At 42.7% G+C, this 22,386-nt stretch overlaps 1 protein-coding gene across 1 annotated transcript in view; it reads left to right on the forward strand.

Moving 5' to 3' along the window:
- Positions 1–22,386, forward strand: part of LOC132691544 (uncharacterized) — a 33,895-nt gene that overhangs the window by 1,985 nt on the left and 9,524 nt on the right. The window contains exons 2-8 of the mRNA XM_081795435.1: positions 1,295–2,013; positions 8,414–8,509; positions 9,083–9,246; positions 9,539–9,666; positions 10,944–11,029; positions 12,847–12,946; positions 14,828–14,978. Of these exons, the coding sequence (XP_081651561.1) occupies positions 1,295–2,013; positions 8,414–8,474 (780 nt within the window). The 3' untranslated portion in view covers positions 8,475–8,509; positions 9,083–9,246; positions 9,539–9,666; ... (1 more) ...; positions 12,847–12,946; positions 14,828–14,978. The remainder of the gene's footprint in view (positions 1–1,294; positions 2,014–8,413; positions 8,510–9,082; positions 9,247–9,538; positions 9,667–10,943; positions 11,030–12,846; positions 12,947–14,827; positions 14,979–22,386) is intronic.

The following is a 22,386-nucleotide window of genomic DNA, read 5'->3' on the forward strand; positions in this document are numbered from 1 at the left end:
TAATGAAGTCAAAGCAGTGACTGTCATACGGGAAAAGAAAGCAAGACCCAAGTACGTGCCTGCCAGAAGAAATGCACTGTGCACACAGGATACAAATAGGTTAAAAAATAAAAAGATAGGGAAAGGTGTAACAGAGAGAGTGTTATCAGGAATGAAAAAGATCATTTTATAAGGAGAAAGGGTTGGTGTCTCAAGAGGACATAACAATTCTGTATGTTTAAACACAGAGCTTGAAGATACATGAAACAAAAATTGATATAATTGCAAGGAGAAATAGATAAATCCACAATTAGGGTTTGGGAATCCAACATCTCTGTATTCATTTCCTAGGGCTGCTGTAACACATTTCCACAAACTGGGTGTTTTAACACAGCAGAACTTTATTCTCTCACAGTTCTGGAAGCTAAAAATCCAATATTAAGGTTTAGCAGAATAAAAGATCAGTGTGCAAAAATTAACTGTATTTCTTTTTTTTTTTTAATTCTTAAGTGTTTATTTATCTCTGAGAGGGAGAGAGACAGAGAGACAGAGAGAGACAGAGTACCAGCAGGGGAGAGGCAGAGAGGGGAGAGGCAGAGAGGGGAGAGGCAGAGAGGGGAGAGGCAGAGAGAAAGAGGGAGATACAGAATCCCAAGCAGGTTCCAGGCTCCGAGCTGTCAGCACAGAGCCCAACCCGGGGCTCCAACGCACAAACCCGGGGACCATGACCTAAGCCGAAGTCGGATGCTCAACCGACTGAGCCACCCAGGCGCCCCAACTGGATTTCTCTCTACTGGCAAAAAACACTTGGAAATTGAATTAAGAAATAACATTTACAATAGCATCAAATTTTTACTAAATTTACAAAAACATGAGATATTTAGGAATAAATTTGACAAAATAGGTCCAATACAACGCTGATCAAAGTCTGCGCAAGCTCTTTGGGGGGGGGGGGGGCAGAAATTGACAAACGGATTCTAAAATTTACGTGGAAATGCAAAGAACATAGGATGCTAGCAGACTCTCCTGGTAAGGAAAAGATCTCTTTATCCTAATCTTCCGGAAGACGCTGTGTAGACAGGTACACGGTAGTTTTTGTTTTGAGGAAACAGAGACAGCTAGGGGAGGCGGTAGAAAGGGTTTCTGCCTCGGGACCCGCTGCCTAACTCTCCGTCAAGCTTGACTGTTATTTTTCTGATTTATCCAGAGGGGAGCGCAGTGCTTTGTCTTAATACAGAAAGAACGTAGCTACCTGCAGATTCATTCCTTTCTTGCAGGTACCCTCTCCTGCCAGGCCCATTCTTAGGGCTGAGAGAACCCCGACCTCCGTGCGTCGGCAGGCGCCCCAGGCGCAGTCCCCCACCCGGGCCACCGACCCCGCTGCGCCACCGCTGCGCCCTGCGGCGCCTCCGGGGGTAGCTCGGGCCCTGCGGCGGCACACACTCCCCGGGGCGCGGCGGCGGTCGGTCTCCTCCGCTCAGCCCCGCGCCGCCCGCGTTCGAGGGCTCTTCCCTCGGCTTCCGGAGACGCGCCGCGGGGAGGCCCTGCGGCGTGCCGGGACACAAGTCTCCGGGGACAGCGGCCCAGGCTGCGCGGCTGCGGTGGCGCAGACGAGGGCCCTGGACTCGGGGCGGCGGCGGTCGAGGGCAGGCCGGCAGGGGCGCCGGCTCTGATCAGAGCCCTCTGCATTCTCGGTGCCCCCTTCTCAAGCCGCAGCACCCCCAAACCGCCGCCGCGGCAACCCCGAAAGCGGGGCGCGGCCTCGCGCGGGTCCTCCCGGCCGCCGGGTGGGACCGGGCGCGCCCCCTTCCCGCCGGGGACGGTCGCCCTCCGGCTCCGCGGGGAGAGACGACGTCCCGGGCGAGCCCTCCCGGCGCCTCACCCGCCCCAGAGGCGCCTTCGTTCGCTTTGTGAGTCCGCCGCTCCGAAGGCCTCCCGCCTCCCGCAGACTGAGTTCAGCGACCGCTTCGCGTGGCTGCCCGGACTCCGCCCTCGGCCTGGGTGGGCGCGTTCGGTTCTCCCGGCCGAGCCGAGGTAGGCGCCCTTTCCTCCCTCCGGAGAGCGACGCTCTGGGCTGCGCGGAGGCCCGTCCGACCTCCCCCCGGCTGGGGGGGGGGGGGGGGGGGGGAGAGACTGGGACCAGTTCCCCCCCCCCACCCCCGGGGCCTGCGCGCTCAGCCTTCGCGGGGGTGCAGCCGTTTAAAGCCCCACCGTTCGCCTGGGTGGCTCAGTGGGTTCAGGCTCAGGTCAGGACCTCACGGTGCGTGGGTTCGAGCCCCGCAGTGGAGGTTCAGTGTCTCCCTCTCGCTCTCTGCTCCTCCCCCACGCTCGCTCGCGCTCTCCCCCCAAAAAATAAACGTTAAAAGTGAAAAACAAAACAAACAGCCGCACCATTCCTACGTGAGTTTGGTTCATTCAGCAAAGTTTCGTCCTCGCTCCCTGCCTCCTTCCTGTCTTTTTTTAACCACCGCGAACTGTGCTTGACAAGAAGGAAACAAAAATGGCTAAGCCCCTGACCCTGCCTTCAGGGAGCCTACAGTGTAACTCAATGTATCTCCTTTGAAGGATGTCTGCGTTTCAGGGCTCCTGTGTCACTGCGAACTGAAAGGCTCCTTTATCTCCCCACCCACCCTTCCATTGGAGAATTGACCTCCTTCTTGGTTTGTGGGACTTCCAGGCGTTACTTTCTTGCTTGGAGGCCTTTAGGACGTCTCCCTGCTTCCCACAGAATAAAGGCCTAATGCCTCCGCTCCTGGCAGGTGTTCAAAGCCCTCTCACCCCTCCCCGATCTCCAGCCCCACGTAGCTTGCACATGAACTGCCGCGTGGACCCCTGGTTTCTTGCATCAAACTATTCGTCCGCTTGAATTCTTTTCCTTCCTTCCTAGCCACCCAATTTGACTTAATTCCTCCTTCTCAACGAAGCGTCCTAAACTGCCTGTTAGAACTGATCTCTCCCTGCTCGGTTTCCCCGTCGCCTTTTTGGTCTACTCTGATGTCTACCGCAGTGCTGTTAAGTCACCTGTCTGACCCCAGGCTCCGGTGCGAGGCCCTGGAGGGCAGTGGCCACATCTTTGCTGCGCTCAAGCAGATCTTGTAAGAATGCTTGCTACTTACCGAAGTGACATTGCTGGAATGCACTAAGTCTGCAAATCGGCACAATCTAGGAAACCAGGTTGTTTCCAACTGTGTCTCCCCACCACCGGGATCATAAAATGGGCACTTTGCAATTCCCCACTCAATCCGATCCGTGCGTGAAGCCTATCTGCATCAGTTAAGCCCACAAAATAATCTTTGAGGGCCCCAGCTAGGACACGGGATCTGTCTACACCAGCCACGTGAACTGGTCAAGAAGAGAACAGACATGTGGCCCTTGGCGTTGTGCTGGGACCAAGCCGAAGCCACGACAGTTGGCTCTCTCTCTCCTTAACCTGCAAGAGGTAACGGAAAACAATCGATTTAAGTTTCTGGTTGTAGAATGCTCAGTGATCCGCAGCATTAATCTTTATTAACGTATAGAAACCAGCTTTTCTAATTGTGTAACACTTGGTCATTATAAAGGTCTCTCACTTTATTACATTTCGTGTCATGCTCACAAATTACTCCACGAGGCAAGTTATTATCTTTGTTTCATGCAGATGTAAACCAAAGCCGTGATGGCGAGTAGCTTTGCCCAAGCTTTGCACACAACTGGAAGGCAGCAGGCCTCCTAATTCCTTATTTCATGCCCTCTCCCGTGCTGGGGGCAACGTAGATATTCCTACAAAGTATTGTGCATACAGCCATCAAAATATACACAAAGCTACTCGACCTATTATTCAGGTGATTTTTCAGGTGAAGAAAGGAAAGAAGCACAGGACTTGGAGATTCTGTTGTAACTAAGTTATTTTTCTTTTGTGTAGTTTGAAATATCTGTCAAAATGTTTCAGAGTTCCTTGGGGCGCCTGGGTGGCTCAGTCCGTTGAGCATCCGGCTCTTGATTTGGGTTCAGGTCATGATCCAGGGTCGTGAGATTGAGCCCCGTGTGGAGCCTGCTTGAGATTCTCTCTCTCTCTCTCTCTCTCTCTCTCTCTCTCTCTGCCCCTCTCCCCTGCTTGCACACACTTTCTTTCTCTCTCAAATAAAAAAAATGCATATTTATATAAATATAAATTTGAGTTCCATTTTAAAAGTGATGAATATAATTTAGAGGCAATAGCTCACCCAAATCCTAACTACCAAGTGTCACTTTTGAAGTCAGTTCCTGGAAACAACTCTCTCTAGACTTACGGAACAATGCCATTTGTATAAACTCAGCCATATGAAAATGATGATATTTGACTGATTTTGGCCTATAAAACTGCAGTTTCATGTGGTTTCACCCAATGGACATATCAGTTTTTTTAGTATACACTCTTGACCAGGTTTTTTTTTTTTTTTTCCCCTACATATTTATTTCTCTTGGGGGGTAGGGTGGAGATGTCACTCTGACCTGTCCTAAGAAATTTTTTTTTTGTGAGAGGAGCCCTCAGTAAAATAAGAAGTCTTTTCTTTTTTTAATTTTTTTAAAATGTTTATTTATTTTTGAGACAGAGAGAGACAGAGCATGAACGGGGGAGGGTCAGAGAGAGAGGGAGACACAGAATCTGAAACAGCCTCCAGGCTCTGAGCCATCAGCCCAGAGCCCAATGCGGGGCTCGAACTCACGGACCGTGAGATCATGACCTGAGCCGAAGTCAGATGCTTAACCGACTGAGCCACCCAGGAGCCCCAAAAAGCCTTTTCATTTTGTGCCTCTCCTTTCCAAGAGGTGCACGTACTGTCCTTCATGCTTGTTACAGGTGGTTACAGGCACGAGCAGCCAGCACAGAGCTCGTACTCAATCCTTAAATATTAATTGAACTGTCTTCCAGCTGAAGTTCGTTTATGTTTTATAACCTGAAAACAAACGAAACTAAGGGATCATGAAATCTCTTCCACTCTTCCTGCCCCCTCATCATGCACACACATCATAGTTTCCTCTGGTTTCGCTGATGTCTGGTGGTTATCAATGCAGCTTCCTTTCAGGGGATCCTTTGAACAGAAGCAATAAAATAAATTGCCCAGATGAATTCACCATGTTGTGCTTTTCTAAGTAGCAAAGTGCAAGTTAGTAAAAACAATTAATTGTTCAACCTCATAAATAGTTTTAATAAAGACTAAGTCCCCCAAAAAACAGAAAAGTGTCCCCCTGCATGTGACGATACAGTTTAGTATTTGAATTGTGTCTTGGCAACTCGAGGACATTGCTTCCCCTCCTTGTCTGTGAAATCTGAATATCTGTGAAGCACCTCATGCTAGTGTGTGTGTGTATGTGTGTGTGTGTGTGTGCGTGCGTATAATTAATACGTGTAAAATACAGGCTTTGGGTAAAGGTTAGTGTCTTCTTGCCTCTTTCCTTCTATGTCTCTCTTATGTATGGCTAATTCTACCCATATCTTGCTCAGTGTGTGTGTAGTTAGTCTGTGAGTTAAAAGCTTGATAGCGAGAAATGCTTTCATTACCCAAGTAAGATAGGACGGGTATGTATTATCCTTATTTTTTCTGATGGGGAAGCTGCGAACAGAGATGGTAAATAATTTGCATAAGGAGAAAATAGAAAACTATATAAAACACTAGCCCTGTTCAGAAATGCGGTAACAGTAACAAATGCACCAAATATCTACTACGGATTCGATTACATAGTATCTGGTGAGTTCTAGAAGCCAAATACAAACAATGTGCCTGGATGGTACAGTTACCCACTTCACAGGCCTCGTGGTCAAGATGTTTCAACCATGACCAAATGCCTGACTAATAGGAAATGCAACAAACCTGAAGTCTATTTTATTCAACAGTGGAGGGGCACCTGGGTGGCTCAGTTGGTTAGTGTCCGACTTTGGCTGAAATCATGGTCTCGCGGTTCATGTGTTTGTGCCCCACGTTAAGCTCTGTGCTGACAGCTCCGAGCCTGGAGCCTACTTTGGATTCTGTGTCTCCCTCTCTCTGGTCCTCCCCGGCTCATGCTCTGTCTCCCTCTGTCTCTCAATAATAAATAAAGGTTAAAACAATTTTTTAAATAAAATAAAAACACTGGAAAAAGGAATAGCAGAAGGGAAGAAGGAACTAATATTTGGGTTGAACACCTCCTATGCACCATAACGTGTGCCAAATTACACATTACATCTTTTAAATTTCATAATTCTGTGAGGTGGGCAACTCCATTCTATAATTAACAAAGCTGAGGCTCAGAGAGGTTAAATAACTGCCCCCAAATAATTCAGTCAATAAGTAGAATTAGTTTCAAGTTCATATCTTGGCACTCTTATACGTTGTTGGGGAAGGTACTTTTGTCAAGAAGGTTAAATATTTTCTTTGATTCAATTATTCTACTAATGTAATTTTAAGAAGATAATTGAGAATACAGAGAAAAGCTGGTTGTGTAAAATTCCTCATTAGAGAGTTATTCATAATAGACAGAACTTGGAATGACTCTAACAACCAACATTCGGGAAGTGGCTAAATAAACAGTAAAGTGTGGAACTTTCACTTGAAGGAATATTACACAGCCAGTAAAATAGCCCTCCCCCCAAAGTTTGTAATCACATGAGAAAGGTTCATATAATAAGGTTAAGTGAAAAGAACAAGATATTAGGATCTATCTATCTGCATAAAACTCTATAATAATAACCTCAACTGTTAATAATACACACAGAAAAAACAGGAATGCTAACACCAAAATGTTAGCAGCGATGATCTTTGGGCAGTATATTTATATTAATTAGTTCTTATTTTTAAAATATTAACACTTTTCTGTAAGGATTGCAAATTGTGTCTGGGCCCGGCTGAGAGAAAGAGCTTCCAAAATGGTATAGGGCATAAGGGGCTAGGACCTGTCTCTGTAGTTTCCTGCTGACATTCTCAGAAGGTACTCAGATCATTAAAGACTCAAAGTAGGTCCTCCTGGCTCTTATGCCAGGCAAGATGACCAAGCTCCTGAGGGGAGGAGAAGTGGTGGTGGTGGGGGAGGGGGGTGGTTTGGAAACCTGGCAAGGATTTAATGTTGATCCATTAAAAAAAAAAAAAAAAAAGCAAGCCAACGAGACCAGTCAGGAGCTGAAGTCACACTCAAGCACTTAGGGTATATTGCCTCACTCTGCTTGAAAAGTATATTTCTCAGACTCTAAAAGGGCCAAAGCTCCTTGACTGTGCTGGAGGCGGGTGGGTTCCATGAAGGAGGGTGGAGAGAAATTCTTTCACATTTTCACCTAGCCCTGCCGTGTCCGTCCCCTCCTCTCTACGCCACCACTTGTCAGCTCTCACCTAGGTTATGTCAATAACTCCCAGCTATTTGCCTGCCTCTGGCCTGGCTCTTTGCTAGGCCAGTGACTTCGCTGCAGCCAAAGCCATCTTTCTGTGACATCAACCTGATTTTGCTTCTCCGCTGCTCCTCCTTCTGTGGTGCTCCCCAGCTTTGGGGGTAAGAAGCAGTTCCTTACCTGCTTCTGTTCCTGTGGCTGCTACTTAAGGTCTCCGTCAACCTGATCCCACCCACCTCTCTGGCCTCGTTTCTCTCCAGTCTCTCTCCACACCTCCCTGCATCTTCCACCGCAGCCCTACGGATTCACCCGCAAACCCCTGCAACGCTTTCTCTCACTTTCTTCTTCAGCTGTTTCCTGATGTGACTTCTGTCCAACTCCCTACCGCCTGCTCACTCCCATTTGCAGACACACACACACACACAGACACACACACACTTTTTGCCCAGTCAACTGCTGAACTGCTGTTCCTCCTTCAAAATTCACCCCAAGATTGTCTTTTCTGGGTAACCTTCCCTGACACACATTCTTCACCCCAACCCTTCATCCTGATTCAAGTGGCTGGTATTAGGATCCTACAAGCTTCTGTACTCTGCTCTCAGCACTAATGATGATATACTCAGCTGTCTCCAACTAGACCAACATTCTTTTTGTTTTTTAATTTTTTCAATGTTTATGTATTTTTTGGGAGAGAGAGAGAGAGAGAGAGAGCAAGTTGGGGAGGGCTAGAGAGGGAGGGAGACACAGAAGCTGAAGCAGGCTCCAGCCTCTGAGCTGTCAGCACAGAGCCCAACATGGGGCTTGAACTCACGAACTCTTAAGATCATGACCTGAACCCAAGTCGGATGCTTAACTGACTGAGCCACCTAAGCGCCCCTAGACCAACATTCTTGATGCAGAGACCATGTCTTAATGACCTTTAGATCCCCAGTGTTTGCAAAGCATTCAGTTCTCAATAAATTTTTATTGAATTTCTGAATTATTTACATAGGATCTGGAAGGAGGAGAGTTTGAGGTAATACCATTTCTATGCTGGACACAAATCCCAATCCCGTCTGTGATCAACAATGCCAGCCTTTCTTCTTTGCTTATCACCATATCTTATTTTTGTTCCTATAGATTCTTTAATGCTTACAGAGATGTGCTTCTCATGGTGTTATCTCAATTTCTGAGGAGATAGATCAGTCCCAAGGAGCATCAACAGCCCCTGCACAGGTATGTCACCTGGCATAGGGCCTTTGACGAGGACAGGTCATTCAGTCCACACAGAACCAGAGCACAGGTAGGGTGGACTGAGGGTTGTGTAGTGGGGGGAACACTGGAGGCTGGTTCAGCTGGGCAAGCATCAGAGGGATTAGGAATGCTTCCCTGCTGTCAGGCTTTCTTTCTGTCTTCTGCAGTCCCATTTCTACCGTAGGAAAACACAAAGCCCAATCCTGCCATATAAGCAAGCAGGATTATAATCACACACGTACATATACACACAACATATATATTTATGAAGAAATTGCTCTTTGACTGGTAATCCTGTTTCAAAGTCATCTGTCCTCATTTTACTTTTTAATTTAAATTACTAGTTCTCTTCCATACCCACTTGGATAAAATCATAAAATTCAAAACAACACTTTAAAAGCTACAACATAATGTCTGAGCTAAAAGGGGTAAAAGTTTTGGGAAGGGACCTGGTTTTTATGTCTGCTGGAATAGAAGTCTGATCTTATGTTTGTATATCAGATATGTCTCAATGTTTCGCCTTTTCCTTTCCCTTATGTTCTTAATTTCTTACAGGCTGAAACTCCAAGACTAGATCATGATAAGTTTCGACGAGTTCTACACAGCAGCTCAGGAACCCATTCCTTCAGGAATTCCTACCTGGTTTGACCCAGAAGGCAGGGGGCGCTGATGACACCCTCACAGGTCCATATTGACCTCAAAGGAAAAGCCCTCAAAAGGTGGACACTTCTCTCTGCTCTTGGCCTGATGAACAAATCAGTGCATGCCTCTAACCCATGCATGCAAGCAAACTAAAAATGTCCAAGAGCTCATATCAGAATTTATAGGGTTAATTGTTTTACATTTGTCTTGGACGTGCATGATTTTATTGGTTATTTCTTCTCTCTTTCACATTAACAACCTAAATAATACAGTTCAAAGGACCAAGACCCTGGGAGTCTATATAGAGGTATCTGTAGTGGAATGTATTTCACATTTTAACCAACCCATTGTTCCTTTTGTTAAAAACAGGTTTTCCTGGATCTCACACCACGGAAAAACACAGAAGAAAGAAGAACAATACTCGGGCAAGAATCTAAGGAAATTCTTAACAAACTAGGTTTTCATGTGAAGGAAATGGGGTTTGAAAACTGGCAATGGTAACTTTCATCTTGATTTTTAAAAATTTTTTAATGTTTATTTATTTTTGAGAGATAGAGGGAGAGACAGAGCACGAGCAGGAGAAGGGCAGAGAGAGAGGGAGACACAGAATCCCAAGCAGGCTCCAGGCTCCGAGCTGTCAGCACAGAGCTCGATGTGGGGCTCGAACCCATAAACCGTGAGATCATGACCTGAGCCAAGGTCGGACGCTTAACCGGCTGAGCCACCCAGGCGCCCCACAAAGTTCCTTTACTTCTTAACAACCCTGTGAAGTAGGGATTATTCTCTCCATTTCATAAGTGAAGAGACTGAGACTCGAGAGAAAATGAGAAGAACTTACAAGCTGCTGAGTCAGGACCTAGACTCAGAGCCTACTCAGTGTTGAACTCCAGAGCCTGTGCCATTGACCCATCATGTGTGTGCTGCTTCACTTGTATTCTTTATTTCTGATCTTGACCTCGAGTTCAGGATGATTCTCGTATATTGGATATCAGGAAGGGTAAGATGAACCTGTTAATAAGCCAAAAGTTTATGGTCATTCTCTGAGGGCAAAGCATTGTGGATATATTTCTCCATAATTATGTATGTAGGGGTATATGTGGTGTGCATACAGTGATGATATTTTTTTAACTCAAAATCAGGACACATGCCTGGCATAGAATTTTTAAACAATTGTTCATTTTAAAAATGATAAGAATAGGGGCGCCTGGGTGGCTCAGTCAGTTAAGCGTCCGACTTCAGCTCAGGTCACGATCTCACAGTCTGTGAGTTCGAGCCCTGTGTCGGCCTCTGCACTGATGGCTCAGAGCCTGGAGCCTGCTTCTGATTCTGTGTCTCCCTCTCTCTCTGCCCCTCCCCTGTTCATGCTCTGTCTCTGTCTCAAAAATAAATAAACGTTAAAAAAATAAAAATAAAATAAAATAAAAATGATAAGAATAGACATATCTACTATGTATGTGTATATGTGTTTATGTCTGTGTGTATACATATGTATGTACACACACACACACACACACACACACACATATATACAGAAATAAATATATACCATGCTGTATATATACCATTGCCAGACGTCTGGTAGAAGTTGAGAAAATTTCCGAGGCTGAGTTTAGGCTTAACAAAAAGAACACTGTGATTAATAGTGGTATCTGATTTGGATCCTCAAGGGGAAAGTGGTGGCCCAAATGTCTGACATTTGCCATCTTGAGATAATGTACTTACGGTTTCATAAAACTTACATATTAAATTATATGCGTCATTTCTACTAATGCAGGTATGACGGTAACGGAATAGGTGTAACTCTTAAAAAACTGGGGATTGAGGATCACGATGGATCATGGAAAAACATAAAAGTTTCAGGTAAAAACTAAACAGATGGAGAAAGCCACCTATGTTTATACTTTGACATCGTAAAGTGTGTGCATGTGACAAAAGTCACCTTTCTTCGGAGAACAAAACCAGAATGTCCAGGGTGAGCACTGAAAAGAGAATGTCCTGGTTGAGTCAGCTGGACTGGAAAATCCCCCTCAGAAGGACTGCTCTCCCCGGTGGTGGCCTAAAGGTCTTCCTAAGATTCTCTGAGGCACCACTGAGACAAAGTAGGCTGTTCAAGAAGACCTTACCAAAGGCTAGTGGATTAAAAGTAGAAATCAAAAAAGATACTGTAATTTGAGTATGCCTTGTGAGACCAGGCCTCTCCCAGGAGTGCACAGGCCCCATCCTTCCCCACACGCAGTGGTGGGAACATGGAGAGGCCTCTCCCAGGATGGTTCTCCTGACTTCTAGCCTGCCTCCGATGAGGGCAGAAATTAGCTTAACTTACACGATTTGGAAGCGGTCTGACACCTCAACCAACTGAGAGCCCCCGAGTTCCCTATCACGCCATAGATCAGGATTCTTACGTGATAACGTGTTTTCCCTTTTGGATTGATCTGGGGTAGTGACCTTGCCAGGTAATCACATCTCAGTCTAGTAAAATACACGTATGAAAGGTAAGGGTTCATGGTAACGAGGGGGTCATTGACAAATCGCAGTTAGCCTAGAAACTAGGAAGGATCCCAGTAGTTTTGGTTTATATACAAAGTCATTCTCAGGACATGGGTTAAATAAGAAGAAAGAGCAGCATTCTATGACTTGAGAAGTAATCTTCTAAGTTTTACTCGTACCTTCAACTGAAATGAAAATAAATCTTTGAATTATTTTTAATCGATTACTTTTTATCGATCTTTCTTGGATTGCGGAAGGGTGACCACCTGTTCCATTTTTTTGTCTGAGACTGAGGAGCTCTCAGGACTCGGGGCTTTATGTGCTAAAAGCCACAGTAGTGGGTAAGCCAGGATAGTTGTCACCGCAATTACAGACCTGACTGAGAACCTGATTAAACTGTGCATTCACTTTCTATGAAGATCCACATACACTTGATATTTTGCATACAGTTTTGTGAATTGCAACTTGAAACACATTTGTGAGCCCCAGATATTCACGGACCCTGGGTAAAGAAATTCTGGCCCAAATAAATACATTTTGGATTTTATGTAAGCTTATTTAAATCTTTAATTTCCTGAAGTAAAATGATACTGCATGCAAAGGGTCAAACCTAATTACCTTTTTTTAAATTTATTTTTTTTAATTCACATTCAAGTTAGTTATCGTATAGTGCAACAATAATTTCAGGAGTAGATTCCTTAATGCCCCTTACCTATTTAGCCCCTCCCCCTTCCCACAACCCCTCCAGTAACCCTCTGTTTGTTCTCCATATTGAAGAGTCTCTTATGTTTTGTCCCCCTCCCTGTTTTTATATTACTTTTGAAACCTAATTACCTTTTTGAGATTTTATGTGATTAAAAAAAAACTTTACTATTGAAGTATGGCTGACATACAATGTTATATTTAAGGTGTACAGATAGTGATTCGACAATACTATACATCACTCACTGCTCACCATGATAAGCGTAATTATCATCTGTCACCATTCAACATTATTACAACGTTATTGGCTATATTCCTTCTGCTGTACATTTTATTTTCATGACTTACTTATTTTATGACCAGAAGTTTGTACCTCTCAATTCTCTTCACCTATTTTGTCCATCCCCCCACTCCCTCCCCCCCAACCCCCCCCACTAATTAGTTTTCTGTATTTAAGAGTCTGTTTGTTTGCTTGTTTTGTTTTTTAGATTCCACATGTAAGTGAAATCACATGGCATTTGTCTTGCTCTGTCTGACTTATTTCACTTGGGTTAATACCTTCCAGGTCCATCCATGTTGTCGCAAATGGTAAGATTTCATTCTTTTTTATGGCTGAGTAATATTCCATTATACATATACATGTATATACGTATATATAATGGAATATACATATATATATAATATATATATATATCCATCCATGTTGTCGCAAATGGTGTATATGTGTGTGTGTGTGTATACACATACCTCTTCTTTATCCATTCATCTGTTGATGGACGGTTGGGTTGCTTCCATATCTTGGCCATTGTACCTAATGCTGCAATAAACATAGGAGTGAATATATCTCTTTTCAATTAATTTTTTCATTTTCCTTGGGTAAATACCCAGTAAAGGAATTACTGGATCATGTGGTTTTTCTGTTTTTAATTTTTAAATAACTTTTGTTTGTTTGTTTGTGTTTATTTATTTTGAGATAGAGAGCATGTGCAGGTATGAGTGTACATGAGCTGGGGAGGGGCAGAGAGAGAGAGTGGGAGAGAGAGAATCCTAAGTGCTTTTAGCACAGAGCCTAACATGGGGCTCAATCTCACAAAATGTGAAATCATGACCTGAACCAAAACCTAGAGTTTGATGCTTAACTGACTGAACCACCCAGACACCCCTCTATTTTTAATTTTTTGAGGACCTCTATACTGTTTCTACAGTGGTGGCACCAATTTACATCCCCACCAATAGTGCACAACTGTTGCCTTTTCTCCATACCCTTGCCAACGCTTGTTTGTTTGTTTGTCTTTTTGATACTAGCCATTATGACTGGTATGAGGTGATATCTCACTGTGGTTTTGAGTTTTAGTTTCCTGATGATGAGTTATGTTGAGCATCTTCTCATGTGTCTGTTGGCCATCTGTATGTCTTCACTGAAAAAAATGTCTATTCAGGTCCTCTACCTATTTTTTACTACACTTATTTTTGGGGGGTTGTAAAGTTCTTTATATACATTGAATATTAATCCTTTATTGGATATATCTGATATTTGCATATATCTTCTCCCATTCACTACATTGCCTTTTCATTTTGTTCATGGTTTCCTTAGCTGTGCAAAAGCTTTTTATTTTGGTGTAGTCCCAATAGTTTATTTTTGCCTTTGTTTCCCTCGCCTGCAGAGACAGATCCATGAATAGGTTGCTTAGGGTGATGCCCAAGAGATTACTGCCTATGTTTTCTTTTAGGATTTTTATGGTTTCAGGTCTCACAGTTAGGTATTTAATCCATTTTCAGTTTATTTTTGTGTATGGTGAAAGAAAGTGGTCCAGTTTCATTCTTTTGCATATATAGCTGTCCAGTTTTCCCAACATCATTTATGGAAAAGATTGTCTTTTTCCTGTTGTTTATTATTGCCTCCTTTGCCATACATTAGTTGACTGTCCCATTGATCTATATGTCTATTTTTATGCCAGTATCAATCTTTTATTGATGACTGTAGCTTTGTAGCATATCTTCGAATCTAGAATCTGATACCACCAGCTTTGTTCTTTCTCAAGATTACTTGGCTATCTGGAGTCTTTTGTGGTTCCATACAAATGTTAGGATTATTTGTTCTAGTTATATAAAAATACTATTGATGTTTTGATAGGGATTGCGTTGAATCTGTAGATTGCTTTGTGTAGTATGGACATTTTAACAATATGAATTCTTCCAATCCATGAGCATGGTATATCTTTCCATTTGTTTGTGTCATCTTCATTTCTTTCATCAGTGTCTTATAGTTTTAAGAGTACAGGTCTTTCATCTCTTTGGTTAAGTTTATTCCAAGGTATTTTATTCTTTTGGGTGCAATTGTAAATGGGATTGTTTTCTTAATTACTCTTTCTGCTACTTTGAAGTTAGTGTATAGAAATGCATTTCTATATATTAATTTTATATCCTGCAACTTTAGTCAAAATTTACTTTGGCATCTTTCCTTTTCAGTGATATCTGGAAGCCATGTCAGAAAAATACCAAAAATAGAGGAAGAACAAGAAGATTTACTTGATTAAAAAAGTGGCTGAAAGACAAGTTCAGAGAGGGATTCAGGAACATGAGAGAATTTGAAAAATATGATCCAGAAAAAATAGGCAAGGTAAATGTATTTTAAGAATTATAATAGTTCCATATTTAATTATTTTACACTTAAAGATTTTCCAAATTAAAAAAATAGTACATATTCATTATATAAAAATTTGAACCTATGGAAAAATATACCCAAGAAAATGTAAATCACCTAATAACTTAATCACTCGAGATCTTTGCTATGATCATGATGGTACATATTTAGTCTTTTAAAAATTAAATAAATAAAAAATTAGGATTACCCCAATTATTTTTATTTTGTGAACATGGTTATTATTAGATTGTGGATATTTCAACAAATCATTAACTAGAACTTTAGCATGATTTTCATGTATGCTTAAGATTTTATCAAATGATATACCATAACTTATTTCCCATTCCTGAAAGGAAAAATTTCCATTTTTTCGACTTTATTCTCAACATTCTCCACTCAATACTTCACATCCGGTCACCAAATGTGTGTGGGTTTTTCCCACACCAAGCAATTCTCCAGTTCTCTGTGGACACCACCAACTGGGTGTCCTGCCATTTAATTAAATTTTCCTACTTGGAGTTAGCATCAGATCCTACAGGTTAAGACCTCAGTCACACAAGACTGCCCTCATCCCCAACTACAGACACCGACCCCAAGTTGTCACTTGTGCTTCTGATCAATCAGCTCTAAGTCATGACCCCTCCTTGTGTTTAGTAGCTTTCTAGAATGGCTCACAGACCTCAGGAAAACAGTTTACTTACTAGATTACTGGTTTATTATAAAAGGATACAACTCAGGAACAGGCAGATGGAAGAAATGCATAAGACAAGGAATGGGAGTAGGGGGGAAGGGATTCAGAGCTTCCATGCTGTCTCTGGGCATGCCCCCCTCCCAACACCAACACATGTTTACCAACTCAGAGGCTCTCCAAACCCCATACTTTAGAAATATTTATGGAAGCTTTGTAATATGTGCAGGATGGATTATTAACTCAACCCCCAGGTCCTAGCCCAAGGATGGGAGATGGGCCTGGACATTTTAAGCTTGGTCTTTCTGGTGACCAGCCCCCATCCTGAAGCTGTCCAGGAGCCCACCAAGATTTGCCTCATTAGAACAGGAGACGCAAGTATCACCTGGGAAATTTTAAGGGGTTTTGGAACTCTGGGGCAGGAACTGGAGTCAAAGACCAAACGTTAGAACAAAAGATTCTCCTAGAACCTTTATCACTTAGGAAATGCCAAAAGTTTTAGGAGCTCTGGCCAGGAGCCAGAGTTAAAGACTAAAATCTGTATTTCTTATTATATCACAATTTCCCAATCAGTGTTGGGCATGTAGGTTGTTACCAGTTATTCACTGTTTTATTTAGTACATTGAATACTTTACAAAATATACCTCAGTTTTTGTGATCGTATTTCCTTAGCGCAAATTTTCATTTTTAGGGTGAAAAGAATTTAAATATCTTCAGGAATAGTGCCAAAATTGCTCTCAAGAAATTTATACCCATTCACATTCTTACTAACACTATCTATGTGCATAGCATTAGCTTTCACCCTGGCCTATATTGGGTGTATTAGTTATCTAGTGCACATTAACAGAGTAGTCCTCAAAATTTGTCAGCTGAAAACAATAAGATTTATTATCTCACAGTTTCTGTTGGTCGGGGATCTGGGCTGGGTGTTTCTGGCTCAAGGGATCTCATGAGACTGCAGTTCAGCTATTGGCTAGGAGTGATGAATCAAGGCTCTACTTGGGGAGGAGCCACATCTAAGTTCGCTCACTGGCTGATGACCAGACCCATTTGTTCCTTGGCACATGGGCCACTTTATAGGGCAGTTCACAACATAGCAAGCAGCTGGCTTGCCTCAGAACAAGTAAGCAAGAGAAAGAGAGTGCCTGAGAAAGAAGCCTCGCTCTTTTTATAACTTCATTTTGGAAGCAACGTCCCATGATGTTGCCATATTCTGTTTGTTACAGCAAGTCAGTAGATGCAGGCCACACTCAGGGGGAGGGCATTATTCAAGGGTGCATGTACCAAGGTCTAGAGATTGCCTATCACAGTACATTGCCTATCATAATATTTTCTTTCTTTCTTTCTTTTTTAATGTTTATTTTTGAGATAGTGCAAGCCAGGGAGGGGCAGAGAGAGAGGAACAGAGGATCTGAAGCATGGTCTTCACTGACAGCAGTGAGCCCAATGTGGGGCTTGAACTCACAAACAACAAGACCATGACATGAGCCGAAGTCAGACACTCAACCAACTGAGCCACCCAGGTGCCCCTCTTTTTTTTGTTTTTTTTTTGAGACAGGGAGATAGAGGGCACAAGTGAGTGAAGGGCAGAGAGAGAGAGGGGGAGAGAGAGACAGGGAGAGAGAGACAGGGAGAGAGAAGCAGGTCTCACCTGAAGTGAGGCTCATGTTCACCCAAAGCGGGGCCCGAGTTCACCCAATGTGGGACTCAAACTTACAAACCATGAGATCACAACCTGAGCTGAAGTCATATGCTTAACCGACTGAGCCACCCAGGTGCCCACCTGTCATAATACAGTATTTTCATTTCAAGATAAAGCTTCGCCAAAAATAACCACTCAATTTTATTTTACTTTGTTTACATTTGATTACCTGTATAGTTGAACATATGTTTATTTACTAAGTTAGTATTTTACCCAGTAAGCTAATATATATTGAGCATTTACTATGAGCCAAACACCAAGCTAAACATTTTTTTTGTGGCCTGAGCCACCCAGGCACCCCTCCTCTTCTTATAAGGACACTGGTCATATTGGATTAGGGCTCACTCTTTTGACCTCATTTTACCTTAATTACCTTTTAAACAGTCCTGTTTCCAAATACAGTCACGTTCTGAGTTATCCTGGGGGTTAGAATATCAATATGTGAATTTTAGGGGAACACAATTCAGCCTCTAATACTTACTTGCCAACACTTGGATTTATCAATCTTAATGGTTTTAAAAATCAATTGAATGTTTGTAAATGTTATTATGTTATTTAATCTGTATTGGCATGTCCATTTTCCCTACTAGACAGTAGTTCCTGAAGTCTGGGCCTTTGTCTTACTAACCTTTATAACCGCCACTGGGAAACCATAGTTAGCATTTAGTAAATGCTTACCATTGGAATTGCATTTTTTAAACCAACTTGAAGACAAAGAGGCCAGTAGGTTCTGTAGACTTTGCCTGGTTTGACCTTGTATTGCCAAAATACTTTTTAAAGTTGTTTTTATTAATTTCAAGATTCATTAGGCACATAGTTGTTATTCATGTAAATAGTTCCCTGACTCCTCTATTATCCAGTTTGTATTTTTATCAAAGCTCTCTGCTTTTCTTCTTCTTTTGCTGTGAGTCTCTGAAAAGCATTTCCTGGATCCTTAGAAATCCCAGTATATCTAGTCAAGGTGGGGACACTGTGTAAGCAAAATACAAAATCGACCTAATTCACTTGGATTTTTAGTTCTGCCAAAGGGGATGAATCAGCTGAGTTAAATGAAGTCTGAGAATGAACCTATAGATTAAGTTATCTAATCAGAAAAGTTATGTGATCTAAGTGTGGAGCATTTTTTATATATTCCTTTTATCATTGTATGAATGATATAATTTTATAAAATTGTAAATTGTTAGTCTTAAATATACAGGCTCTAATTAGAAAGAAATAACCTTTCATTAAAAAACTCCCCTGCTATCTTCTTCTTCCTGGATGTCCCAGCAGGGAGTGAGCCCCGCCTCTTGGGGGCTGTTGTAGCACCTGATAGGTAATCATTACCTTGCATACTTGTAATAATTGTTATCGTGGAGTTTTAGCTCTGCAATTATATTGTAAGCCATAAGAAGACAGTCACTATGACTTTATAACCCCATTGTATTTTATACTTACATTGTAGATGTTCTAAAAAATATGCTGAATAAATTCCCCAAATTGTTCTCCACCATCTTCCTCATGACTCTTAGTAAGGAGAAAAAATTAAAAAACCCAAATCTATGATTCACATGGAAACTCTGTAAAGTAGTGGTGTTCGATCCCTCTCTGCCTCTTGTCTCTCTGCTCTGTCCCTCTGTCTCTCTCTTTCTCTCAGACATTGGAAAAGAAGATTTCTTTTCAGTCCTGAAAAAATTTGACTCGCGTCTGAAGGAGGAATCCTTTGATGATTTCCTGAAGAGACGCAACCTTATATGCAGTGCAACTGGCAGTAGTTATCTGGAGTTCCTGCGGAACCTCCAGGACAGTGATGAAGGGATCAAAATCCTCTCCAAGTCCATGCACAGTTTGTACGGACCCTCCGCATGGCTACGATAGTCTTCTATGCCGCTAACCATTGGTAAACTTTCAGGGAGACTCAGATTCCTCACCTTCGTGGTGCTGTATCTCTCTCAGGACCCGTGTTCATGGACGTGGGCCAGCCTGGTCCATAGATGGTTCGTGAGAATTTGGCCTTTGGGAACAGAGTGCGACAGGAATGAAACTACTCTGTCTTGTTACTAAAATTATTAGCATTATTACTAAAATTAGTTTCAAGTAAGAATTGGTCTACTTTCCCTGGCTGTGGAGGTTACACAGTGTCTTGGGAGGATACACATGTGCGAATTTAGGATGATTCACTTCTCCCTTAATGTTCCCTGAAACAGCTCCTTAGTGTTCCCAGTGCCACACTTTATTTTTAGCTTTGGCCTTCTGCAGCACTTGACCTTTTGCCTGGATAGAGCAACGTACTGTGGAGCTCAAACCCACAGTCTCCCCTGTCCTGTGCAATATGGAGGATGTTATATTATACCTTCTTTGGAAGGTCTGGCATCCAGAATGGCCTTTTAGGACAAAGTAAAGCTGTGTACACACACACACACACACACACACACACACACACACACACACACACCCCTTTGGTAACATTGCCTTCCATGCCTGGATTATAATCATCTCTTTTACATATCTTCTGCCATGCTGCAAGACATTATATAATCTGAACATTTATGAAAATATTTTTAAAATGTAGATAAGGATCTTGTACCAAAATAATCATCCCTCTTGTTTTAGAATAACAAAAACTTAGGGGTGCCTGGATGGCTCAGTCCGTTAAGCATCTGACTCTTGGTTTCAGCTCAGGTCATGATCTCTCAGTTTCACGGGTTGAAGCCCTGCGTCAGGTTCTGCCCTGGCAGCACAGAGCCTGCTTGGGATTTTCTGTCTCCCTCTCTCTCTGCCCCTCCCCACTTGCGCTGTCTCTGTCTCTCTCAAAATAAATAAATAAACTTAAAATATCTTTTTAATAAAAAGTAAAAAGAATAACAAAAACTTGGAAACAACATTCAAACATAGACGAGTAGTTAAATCAATCATAGAATTTCCATTCCATGAAATACCATGCAGCCATCAGAAAGGATTACCACAATTTTTTTACTGCAATGGGAAAATGCTAATTATGGAATACTAAGTGAAAAAACTTGAGTCCCAAACTGCAAATGCAGCATGACCGTGGCTGTGCCTTTACCCGTCTCATCATGCTGGCTCACCACCACCTAAACGGCCTCCCTCGACTGAGCGTGACCCCTACCATCCATTCTCTGCAGCCAAGCCCAGAGGTCTTTCAAAATTCAAATCTAATCTTGTCCATGCCACACTGACCGCTCTCCAACCATCAGAGCAACAGCATTTAGAAAATGTTCGGGCTTGGGGCGACTGGGTGGCTCAGATGGTTAAGCACCCGACTTCGGCTCAGGTCGTGATCTCATGGTTCGTAGGTTCCAGCCCCACATCGGGCTCTGTGCTGACAGATCAGAGCTTGGAGCCTGCTTCAGATTGTATCTCCCTGTCTCTCTCTGCCCTTCCCCCACTCTCTCTCTGTCTCTGTCTCTCTCTCTCTCTCAAAAATAAATAAACATTTAAAAAAAGGAAAGAAAAAAAGAAGACGTTCGGGCTCATGAACACGGGGTCCAGAGCCCCTTGTAATCCTGCCCCTGCTGCTCTTTGGCACCTCATCTCTGAAGGTCCTCTGTCCCCATCTGTAGTAACATGCTTGGCTTTGACCAGACTTCTTCCATCTGTGCTTTCTGGCCAGAGTGCTGTTGCCTTCTTTTTGCCTTGATATCTTCTCATCTTTTACATCTCAGATGGGAAGCTTTTCCTCATCCCTACCCTGGTTTGCTTGCTCCTTCTCTATGCTTCCATTACTCTCTGTGTCCCCTTACTGTAGAACTTATTACTACCCTTTACTGTAATTGCCACTTCCTTACCCGTGAAGGCTGGGTCTATGTCATGCCCATTATTTTGTTTCCAGCAGACAGAACCACAGGGTAGACACTCGTTAGCTGTTAAAAAAAAATAATGTTGAGGGGTCGGTCCCTGGGTGACTCGGTTGTTTAAGCGTCTGACTCTTGAAATTGGCTCAGGTCATGAACTCACAGTTCGTGAAACTGATCCCCGCATCTGGCTCTGTGCTGACAGTGTGGAGCCTGCTTGGGATTCACTCTCTCTCTGCCCCTCTCTTGCTCTCTGTCTCTCAAAACGAATAAATAAACATTGAAGCAAATAATAGTGAACGTATCTGGCGGACAAGCATCAACTGGTTAATAGAAATTTTTCCTTCAGTGGTTGAATTTTGGATGGCTTTAAATTTCTTTCTCTTTATACTAAGACAAAATTATTTTTTATTGTGGTAAAAAAATGCATACCATTGAATTAACCATGTTCACAATTTTCCAGTGTACAATTCAGTAGTGTTAAGTGTAATTGCGTTGCTGTGCAGCTAAAACATTTCATCTTGCAAAACTGAAACCCTGTATCCACTAAGCACTAACCACCCCGCCTCCCGCCCCTTTCCACCACCCTCGATGATTACTTTTCTACTTTCTGTTTCAATGATTTTAGATGCTTCACATGAGAGGAATCATCCTGCATTTGTCCTTCCATGCCTGACTTCTTTTGCTTTAGCATAATGTCCTCATTAGCATCCATGTTAAAACAAATTTGTGATATGAACTCTGTGACCTCTGTAACCAGAAAAGCAGTATTATGGAGAATTAATAGGAGCTAAAGGTGACTCTCAAATTTATCTGGGCCCTTTTTCCACACCCCAAACTTTACTTTTTCCTAGAGGAGAAATCCAAAAATAGAAAGCTAACTTGTCCAAGGTGAAAGGTTCCATAATGGCAAAACTGAGCTCAACAAATGTAAAAATAAGTAATAGAGGTAGGCGTTTAGTTCTTTTACACCGTTTAGAGCGTGTCCTGTTTTATTTTCTGCACATAGCTGCTTAAGTATAATTTTATTTTCTATTATTCCATTGTATATTTGAAGTGAAAATCACAGCTGCCCAGGTTATTTCTATGTTTGGAAGGCCCACTACAGTTCTCTTTGTTTGGGATTACGCGTCTGCAATTTTGTCTGTAAAATGCATTCCCCAGGTGGTCCAGATTTTGCATTTGGGGCATGCAGATCCT

This window comes from Panthera onca, chromosome B1, assembly GCF_046562875.1.
Source record: "Panthera onca isolate mPanOnc1 chromosome B1, mPanOnc1 haplotype 2, whole genome shotgun sequence".
Classification (NCBI taxonomy): Eukaryota; Metazoa; Chordata; class Mammalia; order Carnivora; family Felidae; genus Panthera; species Panthera onca.